The sequence below is a fragment of the Marmota marmota genome, unplaced genomic scaffold, assembly GCF_001458135.2.
Source record: "Marmota marmota marmota unplaced genomic scaffold, marMar, whole genome shotgun sequence".
NCBI lineage: Eukaryota > Metazoa > Chordata > Mammalia > Rodentia > Sciuridae > Marmota > Marmota marmota.
Window position 1 is genome coordinate 10,572,735 of NW_025999853.1, and position 18,103 is coordinate 10,590,837.

The following is an 18,103-nucleotide window of genomic DNA, read 5'->3' on the forward strand; positions in this document are numbered from 1 at the left end:
CCCATGTACCACTGGGTCGCGGGTCTGCCCACCTTGCGGGTGCGGGTGGCGGCTCCGCTCCGCCCCCTCTCCAATTGGGGTCACGCGGTCACCACGCTGGCGAGCCGCTGGGCCTGCTCCAGGCGCTGGCGGCGGCCCGGCTCCTCCCCTCTGGCCCCTATTAACTATTAAGGTCCCCACAGTCATCTGGCTACTATTGCCTTGCTGCTATAAATTCTCAATATAAGAATAAGAACTCGATTTAAATGAAAGTGCGTCCAGTGGTTTCTAAATCTTAACACAATGTAGACCTCTTACAAATGATATTCTCTTCACTGTCTTATGGACCTACCTGGCATCTTCCTGTCTCAGGACCCACCCCCCACCCTCTGGAAGAGAGGCACACTTTTGCCAGATTTTATAAAATTGCAAGGTCCTCTCAATGCCTCCTGCTTTCATTTCTTACTTTGTGCTTTATGTTCCAACAAGGCAAGGATTTTTGTCTTTTTTATTCATGGCTAAGTTCCTAGTGCTCAGAGCAATGCCTGGCAGAGTGGGTGTGTGATAAATATTTGTTGAATGAATTAGCTATTATCCAGATGGTATGATTTATATAATTGTAGTTGTTTTATAATGGCTATAATGATAGGGTCTTTTCCTATGTTCCACATGATTCCAAAGGAGGTGGGGATCTGTTCCATTAGTACACCCACTTCTCACTCATCCCAAATAATTAAAAAGTCATCCATGATTTGACTGACTACAGAAAGGAAAATATAAACCTCTTACAAATGATAACAACTTCAAAATAGGGTACCAAAGGATTGAGAGTAGACATAGAGTTTAAAATGGGGGAAAATGCAAAATTTGAATTAATAAATGTGATCTCTTGAAAAAGGGAATCCCTTTAAATCACTTGGACTTAATGATGTTTTATTTGGCAATTCTGCTATGAATTGCTTTCTCTGGACTAATATGAAATCTGAGTTATAGATATTAAAATCCCAACATACCAAGGTAAGCACATACTTGCTGACTAATCAGGCTGGAACAAAGGTTTTAAGAAAGATTAAGTTTGACTGTGTCCTTACTTTTATAATGAATAAAAGATTCTCCTAATTGTGATTCTCAAAATTCAATGTTAAAAGAGATAAGAACTTTCTTGTGTTAAAATGAACTACACAACCTGTCTCTACTCATTCAAAAACATAAAGCTCGGTGTGTTAAACATGTTTTCCATACCTGTCGGACGTTATGACACACAACTAATGAAGAAGTCACCAGTAATTCATAAAATGTACTCAGTGTCAATCATGGTTTCATAGAATGCTCACTGGGGTTCTCTCTCTCTTTTTTTTTTCTTCGCAACCTTGAACTAAGGTTTATGTTTTGTGTCTTATAAAAGGTTGGAGTAATTTCTGGAAGTTGAAATAGTCATTAGAATTATTGTCTCTGTGCTGCAGCTTGTTTATGAAGAACTCGATTTAAATGAAAGTGCTTCCAGTGGTTTCCTAAATCTTAACACAATGTAAACACAGATTTGTTTATTGTTCCACCAAGGGACATTTTAATTATTTGTGACAGAGAAGAATTAATTTACCTATAATTTCCTGCTGCTTCCTAAGCAAGACAACCTGTGAAGGTCCCTTTTGCTGAGCTGGCAGAGGCCATGAAGATGCAAAGCAGAGCTGGGAGTCTGAGACAGAGACAAAATGTGCTGCTTATGTGAAGGCTGTGGGTGTGAGGGCAAGACTGGAGCCAGGCAGTGGAAAGGCTGCATAGGAAAAATGTTCCAGAAAACGGAAGTTCTATCTGTTGTTGGTGTGTAGAGGACTGCAGGGAAAATCAGAAATGGAGAAGTAGCTGCTCAGAGAAGAAATCAGGGAGGAAAGGAGAGATGCTCAAACAATTGTTTTTGAAGTTTTACTGTTTTTTCCAATTGCTGTTTTTTTCTAATGCACATTAAAATAAATAGCTAGCTATTAAAATTCAAAAACCAAAATGATACTAGCATCCCACCTGCCACGCCACTGTCAACTCTGCACTGGGTAGCACAACTGCACGACAGGCAGAACTCTCCTCCGCAGCCTCCTGCTGCAATTCTGGTGGCTGGACAGATGATGTCTCGGGATACACAACAGGAGATTTGTAAGCTTTTCAGTAATATATATTATTTAGAAAAGTAGTAGGTTTGCGTTTAATGAATAAGTCAGGAGAATGACATTGAAAAGATCTATACAGAAGAAACCCTAGGAAGAGAAAGGTTAGTTATGAAGCTTAAAATAAAAAATCTCTCATTAGTCGAACAAAGCTATCTATTATGATGAGAACCAGAATTGTGACAAAGTCAGAATGGACTTTGATTATTTCACATCATGCAGATGTTCAGATTTTTCATTTCTTCATGAAAGAATTCTGCCACTAAGGAGTAAGAAAAAATAATAATGGGAAAGATTTTTAAGAATAAATACCTTGATGTGCTATTAATGTTAAGAGAGTATATAATTGTCTCAATAAGAACTTAAAAACCAAGATTTATCAATGATATGCTCAACTGGCATAGGAAAGATTTTCTGGAATTCCACAAAGCTATAAAAAAAAATACATTTAATACTGTCTATGCTCTAAGGGAACCTCAAGTCGAGATGGTCCGCTGAGCAAGTTGAGATTAAGAACCTGTTCACTTAAGATGACACTCTACCCATGGTTTTTCCAGTTCTCTTCTTGGTAGTATTCCAGAAAAATACTGTTTCTGTCTTATAAATGTTCAAGGGTTGAGGTTAGTCTAACAGATCTGGAAAAATATCATTTATTTAAAGTCTCCCAAGATCAGCATAACTTATGTGGGCAAAATGTGCCTGTAATTTGGTGCTTCAATACAACCTGCAGATTGCATGAACTGCAGTTGCCTCTACACCAGAAAAAAATCTAATGTCTGACTTCAAAGAAGCCATTTTTTTTTGTCAATATGTTTTCCTTATTGATTAAGAAAAGCTAATAGAAGCTTTGCACAGTATTTAGGGAAAATTTGAGATGGATTAACAAGGCCAGGTTCTACAAATATGCACAGTATTTCTGGATACACAATAAGCCCATTGAGAATTATCACTGGAGGCCTGACTGGGCCTCTTGTTTGCTTAGTTCTTCCTTAATACTCCCTATGCAGAGAAGACAGGGAAGGGGGAGAACAAATTGCTGGTAAAGTACTCTTGAGTTTGTGAACATGATAACAACAAACTGAATGTCTCTTGAAACTAGAATCATTCTGTAAATTCCAGCTGTTTTGTTTGGGGCCAAATCATCCAGTCTCTTCTGGTGTGCAAGGGTACCTGAGCCAATGGTGTTTCCTGAAATATAAAAATGGCTTCCAAAAGGGATGACAGCATTTCATCCTCCATTTCCATCTCCAGAGAAACAGCAAATATAGAAAGTGAAGTACATTATCACACTTTGAAATAATCCATTTAATTGGAACAGGATATTTTCATCATCATGGAATCATTTGGCATTACAATGCTCTCCATGGCAAAATATAATGCAAATGTCTAATTGCTGGAACATTCCCCCAAATAGTGAAGATTGGCAAACTCTGACCAAACAAATGTTCTGTTAACATAATGACTAATTGCCCATTTTTAAAATCAACTTGATATGAATAGACGTGTATATTTTTCTCATCCAAGAAAAGCTATTTACCTCTTTTTCCATTTGTAATCCTTCTGCTCTAATGTTTCTTTCAAATACTTCTCTCTTTTCAGTCTGGGGATTGGATTTTCTGTACACAAGAATGTAGTCAATTCGACACTTTCCATCTCTAAAGTAAAGTCCATTTGATTTGTTTCTTTCTGGCACTGTCTGGATACAAAGAGAAAGGGACCAGTTTAAGCCATTCATAAACTTGAGCTTCAGGTGGGTAATTTAAAGAAAAATTAAAGCTAAATGGATTTTGTTCTTTGTATTTTATTAAAATTTCATTCTCTAATAAAAAATTTAAACAAGAAGAAACAAATAAAATTAAAATGGGGAAAACACAAGACATCTAAAACTACCAAACTCTGGCAAGGATGTGAAGCAACTGAGAATTCTCATATTTTGCAGGTGAGAGTGGAAATTGATATACTAACATTGGAAAACACACTAGCATTATCTGGCAAAACTGAACATTTGCAGAACATACAAAATTCTTGTTAAGGCAACGAAGAGATGTGTATACGAATATTCACAGCAACATTGTTCTTAATATAAAATTTTAAAAAGTTGGAAATCAACTCAGATGTCTATGGAAACACAATAAATGGATAAATAAATTATACAAAGGGCATACAGTGAAATACTACAGAGCCACGAAAATAAATGAGTCTTGCATCTACCAACAATAGGAAAAAAACGAATCTTAAAAACAACTGACAGGAAAAATAGTAAGTTCTAAATTTCATACCATGTTTTATAAAACACAAAATTTTTAAAAAAAATCTAAAAGTACATTGTTAAAACTACATATGTATGTGATAAAATTATTTTTACAGCAAAAAGGATATAAAGTACAAAATTCAGGAAGATGGTACTTCTCTGGTAGGGTAGAGACATGGGATTGCAAGTAGTTTCAATGGCTTTAGCAATATTCTAGTCCCATGTTTCTCAATTTTTTTTTCTCCACAATAAGAAAAACAGTTTACTGTGTTATCTTTGGATATCTACGTAAACACATATATACAAGTATTTGAGACAAAAGTTTCACACAATAACATTTATCTTTGCTACTTACAGACATGCTACTATAAATTTCCCATTGCATTAAAAAACAATCATTGGAGTTAGTAACCTATGATGAGGTTGTCACCAGTATTTGAAAAAATACCTTTCAACTTCATAAATTGGAAAATGGTTCAGGGTGTTCATTTTATTATGATGCTGCTCTGCATAACTTACACTGAAGTTACAAATGTTACTTTGCAGTAATCAAATACTATAGATATTAAAAAAGTAAAACATTAAAGGAATGGGTTGAATTTTCATCCAGGCCCTTTCGGCTTGTAATATTTGACCCTAAAAGAGAATATCATATATGAGCTGGTCAGGCTAGAGCAGGGTGTGGCAGGCTAACAGATTTCAAAATTGTATTTATATACCTGGCCAAGTGAGAGTGGGGAATCCATCTTTTCTAGGCCACAGAATACATTAGTTTCAAATAGTAACATGAAGGCGGCAAACGTGTTAGACCCCAAAAGATAGAAACCACATTCTTGTACAAGCATCATACATGCAACCTCACCAGAAGAAAGCTCTGAGCCAGGGGAACAGAAGTGCCCATGCATAATGTCTCAACAGATGTTTTCAAACAGTGTCCAATCCTCACTAACCACCCTTTGGCTTTTGTCTTATGATGCACTCAGGAATCTACCTGAATAAACACTTCATTCACAATGATTTGCCAAGCAAGGAAAGTATCCTGTGGATTTAGCACATCAGCAGCTGCTTTCCAAAACAGGGCTTTGGGCTGGGAGGAGATCTCAGTGGTAGAGTGTCTGCCTAGCTTATGTGAGGGCCCTTGGTTCTATTCCCAGCACAGAAATAGTAATAGTAATAACATAGCAATAAAAATAAAATAAATATCTACAGTCATGAGTAAGTATCGGGAGGACGGTTGCCCTGAGCAGAATGACAACTTGTGTACCTTCAGCAAAGCTCTGATCTTTCTGAGACTGTTTCCTCCTTTGTAAGTTAAGGGGATGAGACTAATTGCTTCCTGAGATCCCTTTCCCTGCCCCTTCACTATGTCACCTTATGGTATCCAAAGTATCTGTGTGAAGAGCTGATGACAGAAGAAATTTTTTCTTTTTTTTTAAAGAAAGAAAAGACATGGATAGTAGTTTAAGAAACTTATGGGGAGAGGTCTGCAAATCTTGGTAGAAGTTAACAGTTTCCCCTGCCTAGGCATCATTCTGTCCATCATTACATGTCTCTGGAATAACAAAACCTTAGCAATGGGCAATGAGTAAATGACTCTGATTCTGTGTGCTTATCACCTCTAATCGTGGTGCAGGTACAAAGGAAATATTCAACTTCACCAAGACACAATCAGAGAAATAGTGAGTGCCTCTAGCACAATACTTTTCCCCAAATGACACACTAACAGATACGTCTATTTTCAGCTGCAGTGTTTCCAGATTACAGAAGCTAACAGAAACTCAAAGAGGCTCCAGCTCCAGACAACACCATCTATGGAGAGCTGGTGCACTTTATGCCACTATTCTGTGTGCTGGGGGATTTATACTTTTTACCACTTATGGCACCGGGAATATAGATCTTAAACCGATGGACAGTTTAAAGAATCATCCTTTGTATACATGAGATGCTTCTAGGTTTAAGAAAGTAAGTGTAAGATCCATTGGAAGTTTGTTTTGAGCATAGGTAGATTTAGGATTCCTAAAATGTGCTAGATCCATGGGGGACATCAAAGAAGGATAAAACCTTGTTTTCCAGAAACCTAGAGTTTGATGGACTATGACTTTAACAGTCCATTGGAACATGCTTCACATTTTTTTTTTAAGAAATCATACACTCTTACCTCTCCCCCTGTTTCTAATCTGCTGGCATCATCTGAAGTACTGGTCAGGTTTCCGGGGTGAAGGAGGGAATCATCATCTTTGCAAGGACTATTGACAGCTTCTAATTCATCAAAAAGAATATTGACATCCTTGGCCACTAGAACCAAAGTAAATACATTAAAAGCGGGTTTAAGAATCTGGGATCTTGAAAGCAACACTGAAAGAGAAGATATCTCCCTGTGACTTCGTATGTTCTCGTTATTTCAATCACACCTTCAGTGACGGGTCTATCATTTCCTAAGAGAAAAGATGTCAGATGTAAATCATAGTTGACCAGACAGTGACAGTGTATTCATTAGGCAAGATGAAGGAAACTGTGAGGCGAGGTGAAGTATGTCCATACTATAAATACAATTTCATGGTAACGGGAGGCATTTGTTTGGTTTTCCTTCACATCATTGTTTAGCATAACGTACTTTCATTCCAGACTTCTGAGAACTCATTCTCTGAGTTGGAGATCTATACTTTTATATTCTGCTTTTTTTTATTTCTCATTTAAGTGCTGTGCAGCTTATGAAGTAAATCCATAAAAGTGCTACTGAATGGCTTAGTGATTTTTTTTTGTTCCTTTATTACTTCCATAAGGTCAGATAAAGAACTCCTAATGTAATCATGAAGCATGCAGTTAGGTTTTCTGCTTTCCTTCTTCCTCTAATGCTGAACTGAAATAATGAAGTGAGCCAAGGCTCTCTGGAATGCCAAGGCTCTCCCCAGAGACCGTTGATGTTAATAACACAGTGACAAATAAAAAGCTGTATGTCAGAGTTCTAGGTACAGACTACTTTCAAATCCACAATGCCTGTGGCACTCCAGAAAACAAAGAGCAGCACCAGTAGGAGGAGGAGATAAAGGGATGCCAGGTGAGGGTCCTCCTTTACTGACTCAAATTATGGCCACATTGCAGCTGACCTGTTGCTTTAAAAATGACCAAGGGCTTGTAACTTGTCAGAAGCTGCTGCACAAAAGAATTCATGGGAGATTGACCACTTCTTACCCAAGCACATAACAGATTATTCATTCTTTCATTCGAAAACATTTTAGGAATGTAGACATTGTTTGTCAGGCACAGAGTACATGATAGCAAAACTTTGGTAGATAAAAGTCTTGTGGCTTTCTGCATTTCTGTTTTGAGGTAAACAAACCAAATAAATGTAAATTGTGAATGCTCTCAAGGAAAGACAGAGCTTGGATATAGAGAATAGAGATACTTAGGGTGACCAGGTTCCTAATCACCAAATGTGATTAGGCAATTCATTTAACTTTAAGTTTTTCATCTGTAAAATAAAATGCACAGATGTAGAATAGAATTTACATTTATCGCTTACTATGATAGGCTGAATCACATCTCTCAAAGGTGATCTAATCCCTGGAACCTGTGAATATATTATCTTACATCACTATGGGTTTGTTGATGTGATTAAGCCAAAGATCTTAAAATGGAGACATTATCCTGGATTACATGGGCAGGTCTAGTGTAAATATAAGAGTCTTTAGAAGCAGGAGCTAGGATGGTAAGAATCAGAGAGACAGACTGGAAATGTTCTGCTGCTGGCTTTGAAGACGGAGGACAGGGCCATGAGCCAAAGAATGCAGGTGGCCTTTAGAAGATAGAAAAGACATTAAAGCAGATTTTTCCCTAGAGCCTCTAGAAGGAAAAACACAGTCTTGCTGACACTTTGGGTTTTGGACTTCTGACCTCTTAAGCACTACGATAACAAATATGTACTATTCGAAGCCACTACATTTGTAGTAATTCAGTGCGGCAGTAAATCAATACACTTACTATAGGTTTTTAAACCATGAAGCTACAGAGAAGAAAACATCATAGAATTTCCATAGAGCCATGGCTTAGGAGCACCTACACTGTGCCAGGTGCTCAAGGAGAGGAGCCAACACTTTTTGAGGCAATATAACATGCACAGTGCTTTTTAGATATAGCAAGACCAAAGACAGCTTTCCTGAGCACCCTATGTAACGAAGCCCCCTAATTTTTCTCCTCCATTTATCTCCTTCCCAGCACTGAATACCACCTGTAACTCCCTTGTTATTTGTCTATTTACTTCTTATTGCTTATTTGTTTATTTACTTTTTATTGATTATTTATCTTATTAGGATGCAAGTTCCATAGGGCAGGGGCCTTGTCTGTCTTGACTGATCTACAGAGACCCTGGCACAAAGTAAGCTCTTGACACACATTTGTTGAATGACGGAATGGGGATAAGCAATCCATTATTGGGTAGAGGTAAGTGATGCTAGTGGTATTCAGTGGGAAGAGGTCAGGGAGGCTGCTAAACATCCTATGATACACAGGATGTCCTACGACAAAGAGTTATCCAGCCCAAAAGGCCAATATAGTAATTGGCTCTTACTTGCAGTTTCCCTTTCTGTAGTTTCTAAATTAGCTGTGGTCAACCAGTGGTCACAGTCTAGTGATGTCTGAGAGTCCCTTCCCTTTAACAGCCCTAGGACTCTGAATATATATTTTTCCTAACATGATTCTCATGCACAAACCAGGACTGTGTAATTTCAAGTAGACAGTGATTGAATTTCAAGGAGATAATGATTAGATTTGAACAACGGATAAAAATATAGTTTTAACAAAGTCAGACAACCTGCTTGCTATTCCAAATTCTGCCACTTAGCCATGTGAATTTGCACTTCTAGTTCCTTACTGATAAGACAGGGACACTTTGGATCTTAAATATCCTCCAAAGGACTATGTGTTAAAGACTTAGTGCCCAGTTGGGCACTAGTGGGAGGTGTTGAAGACTTGGAGAAATGGGGCCAAGGAGGAGGTCATCTGGTCATTAGGGAATGTCTTTGAAGTGTGTAGGCAGACTCCAGCCCCTTCATTCCCCTCTCTTTTTCTCACCCAATCCAGGAGGAGAGAGTGCCCCACACTTTTTCCTATGCTGTCTACCTTAGTACAGGACCAAACACAGTGGGGACTGAACATAAACTAAAGCCTCCAAAATGTGAGCAAAATGAAATATCTCTCTGTGTAAGCTGATTATCTCAGGCCTTTGGTACAGGAGCAGAGAGCTAACCTGGAGAACTGGCTCTGAGAAGTGGAGCCGTGGCTGTGACTACACCTGATGATGTGGAAAAACCTTTGCAATTGGTTTGCAGGAGGGGTGTGGAAAAATTTGGAGAATCAAGCTTGAAAAAGACTAGCAAGCTATAAGTGAAGTTTAATGCACCATTCTGCTGAAGACTCATATGACTAGACTGCTAATAGGAATGCAAATGGTAAAGGCTATGCTGATGAGGTTTCACATGGAAACAAGAAATCTACTGGGAATTGAACTAAAGGCAAACCAGTTGTTACACAATGAGGAATTAGGATACATTATGCCCAAGCCCCAAGACTTTGTAGGATGCTGAACTTAAAGGCAATGGACAAGTTTATCTGGTAGAGAAAATTTTAAGGCAGCAAAATACTCAGGCAGTGGACTGGGCATTGCTGGCTACTTTTAACCAAATTTACAATGAGAATCCACAGCAAAATAGAACAGAGTGGAAAGATTTGTGTAAAGGTGCAGCCAAGGAGGGTGCAATTGCTAAAGAGATTAATAATGTTTTAACATAGCTAGATACTTTGCACACAGACATTAGGACAGATGCCTGGAAGAAATCTCAGAAATTACGTAGACTCTGTCCCTTGAAGGGTGGAAGGTAAAAATTGTTTCAAAGAACTTCTATGGAAGTCTTTTGTGAAGGGAGCTTTGGGATACTGCTAGTCAAGGACTGCCTAAGCTGGCGAAGCATGCAAAATGCCCCTGAAGCTGTGGCTCAAGTAGGCTGGGGTGCAGCTAACATTGGCAGAAGCTAACTTGGCATGAACCACATGGTGCTGGTCAGAAAGGCTTGTACCAAGATTTCAATAAAAAGCCTGGGAGGCTAGTGAGTATATTGCAGAGTGGAGATCCTGCAAGAATCCATTATTGGGTAGAGGCAAGTGATGCTAGTGGTATTTAGTAGGAAGAGGTCAGGGAGGCTGCTAAACATTCTATGATACACAGGATGTCCTACAACAAAGAGTTATCCAGCCCAAAAGGTCAATATAGTAACTGGCCCTTATTTGCAGTTTCCCTTTCTGTAGTTTCTAAATTAGCTGTGATCAACCATGATCCAAAAATATTAAATAAAAATAAATGACTCATAAATTTATATGTTCACTATTCTGTATAGCATGATGAAATCTCATGCGATTCTTCTCCACTCTGCCCAAGACATGAATCAACCTTTTGTCCAGTGTGTCCATTCTTTATATGCTACCTACCTGTGTCAGTCACTTAGTATTCATCTTGGTTAACAATATAGTATATAGGCCTTGTTACTGGCCATGGTTTCAGGCATTCATCTGTGGTCTTGGACTCTATCTCCTGTGGATAATGGGGAATGACTGTTAAGATTAAGAAATCCTACTCTACTATTTAATTCTAAAGGGAACAATGAATGGGAAAGAGAAAGAAGCCCTTGTAATGGACTATATCACCTCCCTTATACTTTTGTTCTCAAAAAGAAAAATGTTTGATAATTATTTGCTTAGTAGAATTCTGCTATTAGGCTCATTAAATGAGAAAGCGAGCCAAATGCTCTGGGGAGTCAATTAAGAGCAAGAGGGAGAGAGAATATAAAAATTCTATGTAATCCAAGTAAGGAATCTATATTGCATTCAGATTCAGGAAAGGCTGTGTGAACAAAGCTGGGCCAGCAAAGATGGGTCAGGCTAGGTAAATACCATGCATTTGAGGACTGTTATGGTTTAGATGTGAGATATCCGCCCAAAACTCATGTGTGAGACAATGCAAGTACATTCAGAGATCAAATGATTGGATTATGAGAACCTTAACCTAATCAGTTCATTAATCCACTTGAATGAATTAACTGGGTGGTAGCTGTAGGTATGTAAACTGTTGCTGGAGGAGGTAAATCAACAGGAGCCTGCCTTAGGGATATCTATATCTATCTACCTATCTATCTACACACACACACACACACTGAGCTGAGCTTAGTCTCTCTCTACTTCAGATTGTCATGTCCTAAGCTGATTTTCTTCACCACACCCTTGTGCCATGATGTTCTGCCTCATTATGAGTTAAGAGCAATGGAATCAGCTATCTATGGACTTATACCTCTGAAACTGTGAGTGCCAAATAAAATTATTCTTCTCTAAAATTGTTCTTGTCAGGTCTTTTGGTCACGGTAGCAAAAATGCTGACTAAAACAGGGGGGCAAGGGAGATGCCCATACAACTCTGTTATAGAGATCAGGACTTTGTCTTTAAAAACAAAGCTTGGAAACATAACAGCAGAGACTTACATATAACTGAGCAAGGGTCAAGGTCCTCACATGGCCCAAGAGACCAAACGCCAGACAGTCTGCGTAAAGCTTCAAAATCAGCACAGAAAAGAGATTTCCTAGAGCAGCCTCTTTCTATAGCATCCCAGGATAAGGGAAGAGCAGAGAAGTCATAGGGCCGGGAGTCAGGCAGATACTGACATTCTTATGTGATGAGAAAGTGAATTTACTTCAGTAGTACTGAATTGACTTGTCAAATATTTGCAATTATTTCAACTATTCCTCCAGTGAAAAATCACTTGGAATGTTGGATATTGTTTTAATTCTCCAGGGAAAAGAGATCACAGATGTATTGCAAGAACTCTAATAAAGAGATTAGCTAATCAAGTTATTTTCTGCCATGAGTTCATTGAGCCAACATTTAGTGTTAGGTGCTACAGGTGCAAACATGAACAATACATGAATGGGAAGCCCTTGCATTTTCAGGCAAGAGGATTAAATAGGGGAATCAGTGCTATAAAAGCTATAAGCAAAATAAATAATGTGCTTTAGAAATATTCTAAAAGAGAGCAGGACATAAAACTGAAAGTATCTAAGAATTTGATTTATTGCTCCTTATTTCTCTCCTATTTTACAAATGCAGCAGAATAACCCAACCTTGGTATTACAGCCTGAGAATATTTTAATGTCAGTATTTTTTTGATGCAGCCAAAATGAGGCAAAATTATAGGTCATAGAAAAATAGGTAAGAGAGCATTGCAGTGTAATCCAGGTATTGATATTTGTCCTCCAGAATTCGGATTCATTATACTATTTTCATCCTGAGTTCCAAATTATTACATCTGATACTCTGAATTCTGAAAGCATCTCATTGACCTTAAAGCATCAGTAGGAAACAAACAAACAAACAATTCAGAATTGAAATTCTGAATTCATAATTCATAATGAAAGAAACATTGTTTATGTCTTAATTTCAATGCTACCAGATCATTTTACTATTTTATAACAAGTTCATCTTTATGTTTAGAGTAGGTTCTCTTTCAGATGAAAAGTTAATTGATACAAAGACTAGGAAATAAACTCAGTGTCAATTTTAAAATAAATAATGATTGTAAGATTATATCAATTGTTTTTTCTTATTCTAACTATCTTTATGAGATTGCTTTAAAGTATCAGTTTTTCTCTTAGAATCAGAGGTTAAATATGGAGGAAGTGGGATGGGAGACAAAGGCAGAGAGACTACAATTAAAGCCCACTGCCTGTTAAGGATTGCCAGGTCTATTTTCTCATTTCATCTCCAGAACAACCCATGAGACAGATATTAGAAAAAGAAGTCAGGTTCATAAACGCTAAGTATAGCCACACAGCTAGGCAGTGACAAAGATGAATTCTAACACAGTTCTGACTCCTGAATCCATGTTATTTCCAGCGGGCTTCTTGTTTTCAGGGAAGCATTCTACTGTTATTAAATCCTGTTTGGCTTTCAAGAACAGGAAGTCATTTAACTGCCAGGCAATTATCTTGTCACTGTTTTAACATTTATCTGTATAAAGCTAGACTTTACATCTGTAGCCCAACAGTTCTGACACTTTTTAAAGATTTAACAAATAGATCAAATTAAATGTTTTAAAACTTTTAGAGAAATATACACACAAGGCACAGATTTGAGTACCTTAGGCTGAGATTTTAAAAGCTTAAGACTATCTATGCAGCATTTATATGACACAAGAAAGCCCAGGACTCTCTTCAATGTTCATTACTCTTCAAATGAATCTGATAGCTTCCCTAAGGCACAGACTGCCTGGCTAACCAGTAAGAAACAAAGGAGGGGGCTGGGGTTGTGGCTCAGTGGTAGAGCGCTTGCCTAGCATGTGCAAGGTCCTGGGTTCAATCCTCAGTACCACATAAAAATAACTAAATAAAATAAAGGTTAAGAAAGAAAGAAACAAACAAACAAAGGAGGGACTAATTTAAAGAGCTCTAAATAAATAATTGGGAAATACATAAATACTTTCTTAGCTAACTTTATTCTTTTCCCCCCAATAAGGCTATCACTTTTCAAAATGTGTTCCCTCCAGCCCAGAATCCTTTTGAGGAGTTTTTGGGGGCAATGGAAGGGGCAAAAAGGAAACTGAGGGGGAAAAGCTCACCCATACCAAAGAGTTCAGTTTTTTTTTGAGATTCAAAATATGTCTTCACAAACAAATAATCAAAAAGAGTTTTTTAAAAATGTATGGTCATTAAAGAAATAATGACATTGCCATTCTCTGGTTAAGTAATGGCAACATTTAGAAAACAGCACAGACCATGCATCGCAAGCAGCCCAGCACACACTGCCACAGGCCAAGATCAGTAACTTATTCCTGGCTGCTTGTTTTTTTTTGTTGTTGTTGTTTTTTTATAAAGAGCTTCTCTTGTTCAATCTAAAGAAAAGGCAGACACCTTGGTTGCTCCCAGGTGGGTAAAAATGGCACCTCCTACATCCCTGGGAATGACATTTAGAGAACTGTGCTCCTCATTCAGGCTTTGTTCCTTAGCCTTGGCCACCTTTTCACAATATGAAACGAGGTCAGTGATGTTCTGCATGGAAGACCTCAATCCTCTGATCCATGATTTCCCCTTCTTTGGATTCAGACAGATCTGAATTCAAATCCATCCCTCCCACTTACTAGCTATTGGATTGGGTTATTTTAGCTTATTCCAACTTTAATTTCTTTATCTTTTAAATAGGGATAATACTATTTCCCGGAAAGGAATGTTGTGAGGAATAAAGACAAAGGTGACCATGAGCACTTAAAGAGTGCTTATCATGCTCCAGGCACAATGTAAGGATTTTACATAAATTTATTATCCTTATTTCCATTTTACAGATGTAGAAAGTAAGGTAAGGCAAATTTAATATTAAATAAAATGAGATAGGTAAAAGGTCAACCACAGAGTTGCCAGAGAGGCTTACTAGATGCCAGTTCCCCCACTCTTGCCATCTTTCTCTCTGAAGCAGCATGACATACAGGTTGAAAACAAAGTTGGAAATAAAGCTGCAAAACATTGAATCCAGAATGACTCACTTGATATTGCTGAGACATGACTCAGTTTCCCCAGCCACAGAAGCACAAACCACAGCAATGCAGGAGCAGCCACATGACTCTGTAGGGGCATGTGCAGGCATAAGGGGTCAAGCCTCAAAAACGACAATCCAGGCCTTCCAACTCTCTAGCTGCTCATTTTGAAACTACATGGTTTTCCCTATTTCCTTTATTAGAACCCAGTGGTTCTAATAAAGGAAATAGGGAAAACCATGTAGTTTTGTCTTTTAGAGTATGAATGCTACTCAAGAATCGTTATGGTCTCTGTATCTGCTTAGAATCAAGAAGAGAAAAACTAAGAAAACAATAAGAGGAGCAAGAGACAAAGGATGGGACAATGATTTAAAGCAAGAATTACTACAATGTCCAGTATAATCTTTGAATGACATGCCTCACCGTGGTTAGCTTATACATATATATGCCCATGCCTGATTGATGGATTGTTGTGCTTTTAAAGACAAGATACTCAACCTAATTTCAGAAGGAAATATCTAAAAATGTGTACCTCTTAAAAATGTTCAGATTTTGAAACTTTGATGGTTAAAAAGCAGGAGGTTATTTTGGCTTTAATTGATGTTATTTGCAGAACAAAGTAGATACTCAAATCTTAAAACTATATGTGGGAGGTCTGAATCTTACTAGACAAACTCTAGAGTTAAGAATTTGACCTGTGACTTTGTTATCATCACATCAAATTAAACCTGTCTCTAAGTTCACATTTCACTGCCTTGGTGAACAAGCCAGTCATTGGTGACATTTCCATTCTCCTGTCTCATGTATCCAGGATGGTGTAAAGGTCCCAGGAGTGTGGTAAAGACCTGAACATTTAGAGAGACTGCTCAAAAATTCCTCTGAACTGACTAGTCCAAGTCCACAGTGAAATGTATTCATTCACTCATTCATTACATATATTTACTTAGCACCTGTGATATTCTATGCTCTGTTCAAGGGTCTGGGGAAGATGAGATTGCCACCTTCCCAGAGCCTGCAACATCCCTCCCTGGGAAAGAATTCTGCTGCAGTTGGCAGTTCAGGTGACCCTGGAGCTGTCTCTCAGGCACAACACAGCCATTCCCTCCCCTCCCATCCATCCACTGGAAGCCACGCTATTTCTGCAGCACAGTCCAAGAAAGCTTGTCTCAGAAATTTCCTCCTGCCTGTTTCTACTTCTCTTATTTAAGTGTAAGTGTGAGCCTCTCGGAAGCTCAGGCTTTCAGAAAGCAAAAACCAGGAGCTTTAAACACTATAAATCTCTGCTGAAACAAAGGAGTTCAAAGGACTAGTCTGCCCTCTTGGGATAGGGAGTGAAGGGTGAGAATAGAGAGGGAGGGAAAAATCACACCAAGGGGAAAACACACACAAACACACACACACACACACAAATAAATACCTCCTTATATTATACTTCTACATATAAATACCTTTTTATCTAGAAAGCAGTCAAGTTGTTTCATTTTGAACCATGCAATAAGACATGATCTGTAAATATTTTTATTTTTTCCTGAATTGGACTTGGTACCAAAATGTTCACCACTGTCTTTAAGTATTATGCTTAGCATAGTGTCTGACACATAACAGGTGAGATGGATGAATGGAAGGAAAAAAGAATTCTTTTCTTTATTATTAGCTGTACATCTAATAAGGAAGATCAGAAAAGCAATTTGAGTATGGCCAAGGAGACATCTTTAGTACAAATGAGGCTATACTATACAAATGAGGGTACACACACTATGGGAAAAATAATATAAATCCATTTTACAAAGAAGCAAAGGAGGGAAAACTTTTGCATCAAAATGTGAAACCTTAAGAATAAAATGTTTAAAACACAAAGTAGTTTCTTTTTCCTAATCATTTTTATTTAATTTTGTATTTAGCAGAACAAGGAACAACACACAATTAAATATTGACTCCATTGCATAATTAACCATACAGCTTGGGAAGCTATACTTAAAGTTTCATCAACTTCAAAATGAAGAAAATATCATCTACTATTGCCTAGGGCTCCCCACTTTCCACGCCCACCCCCACCATTTCTAGCGCTTGAGGTTATATACATAGACATATATATACACACTCATATATATGTATATATATGTACACACATACACATATCACCACAAAATTCTAAGAAAACAGTGAAATCTTTCTGTTGTCCTACTAATCTCAACAAAAATGTATGCAGAGGAGGAGACATACTGGTATTCAGAATTCTACATTCTTTTTTTATTTTTCAGTTTTTTTTCTTTTTTATTTATTTATTTATTTATTTATTTTTATTTAAATAACATGACAGCAGTGCAGAATTCTACATTCTTTACAGCATTACATTCTGGTCTCTCAAAGCTTCCTAGAAACCATCATCTAAGATATGGCCCCTTAAAGAACCAAGCTCTGCATTTTTATCCTTAGACATTATAATGAACTGGCTACACATATCAATCATATTGGGAACCTAGGGAGAGCTTGAATGTAGATGAATGGTCCAAATCCTTCCTGTTAGAAATGTCCCAGCCTGTACAGGCAGCTTCCCAAATCTACTTATCATGAAACTAGTTTTTGTTTTTCTGAACAAGAGAGTAAATAGATCAGTTCTGAGGTTATAAAATGTATGTACCTATAAAGATATCATTTGTATTTTAGACTGAAGTACAATTTCCATTTTCTTATTTTGAATTCTAAAGTATTCATAAATTTGTATTCCTCTATCTGTTCATAAAGAGGTCACCATTTAAAACTATAGAAGAGTTAACATCTCATATAAAAGTGTCTCTACTATGATCTATTGTAAAAAAAATAGTCCCTTATTGGATCTCATGAACACAGAAGGGAGAACAGTGATGTAGAGGAAGGGGGTCCAGCAGGAGGGTACAGGAGGGATAAAAAGGAGGAACTGTGGAATGAAACTGACCAAATTATTCTCTATGCATGTATGTATGAATATATCACAGAGAATCCACTTTCATTTATAATTATAGTGTACCAATGAAAAATGATAAGTAAATAGATGGAAAGCCAGTAGAGGAAAGGGATCAGGGGAGGAGGAAGAGGTTAAGGCAAAGAACTGGGGATTGAAAAGGAGAAACGATGTTATATGCATTTATAAGTATATCAATATGGGCCCCACTA

General features: G+C 37.7%; 1 protein-coding gene across 5 annotated transcripts in view; it reads right to left on the bottom strand.

Moving 5' to 3' along the window:
- The window catches only part of Ano4 (anoctamin 4), a 372,166-nt gene that overhangs the window by 158,767 nt on the left and 195,296 nt on the right, over nucleotides 1-18,103 (bottom strand). For 4 of the 5 annotated variants that reach the window (XM_048803237.1, XM_048803234.1, XM_048803238.1 and 1 more), the window contains 3 exons: nucleotides 6,548-6,684; nucleotides 3,676-3,834; nucleotides 1,999-2,103 (listed from right to left, as the gene is read on the bottom strand). In XM_048803237.1, coding sequence (XP_048659194.1) covers nucleotides 1,999-2,103; nucleotides 3,676-3,834; nucleotides 6,548-6,684 — 401 coding nt within the window. The remainder of the gene's footprint in view (nucleotides 1-1,998; nucleotides 2,104-3,675; nucleotides 3,835-6,547; nucleotides 6,685-18,103) is intronic. The other variant, XM_048803236.1, reaches the window with a different exon arrangement.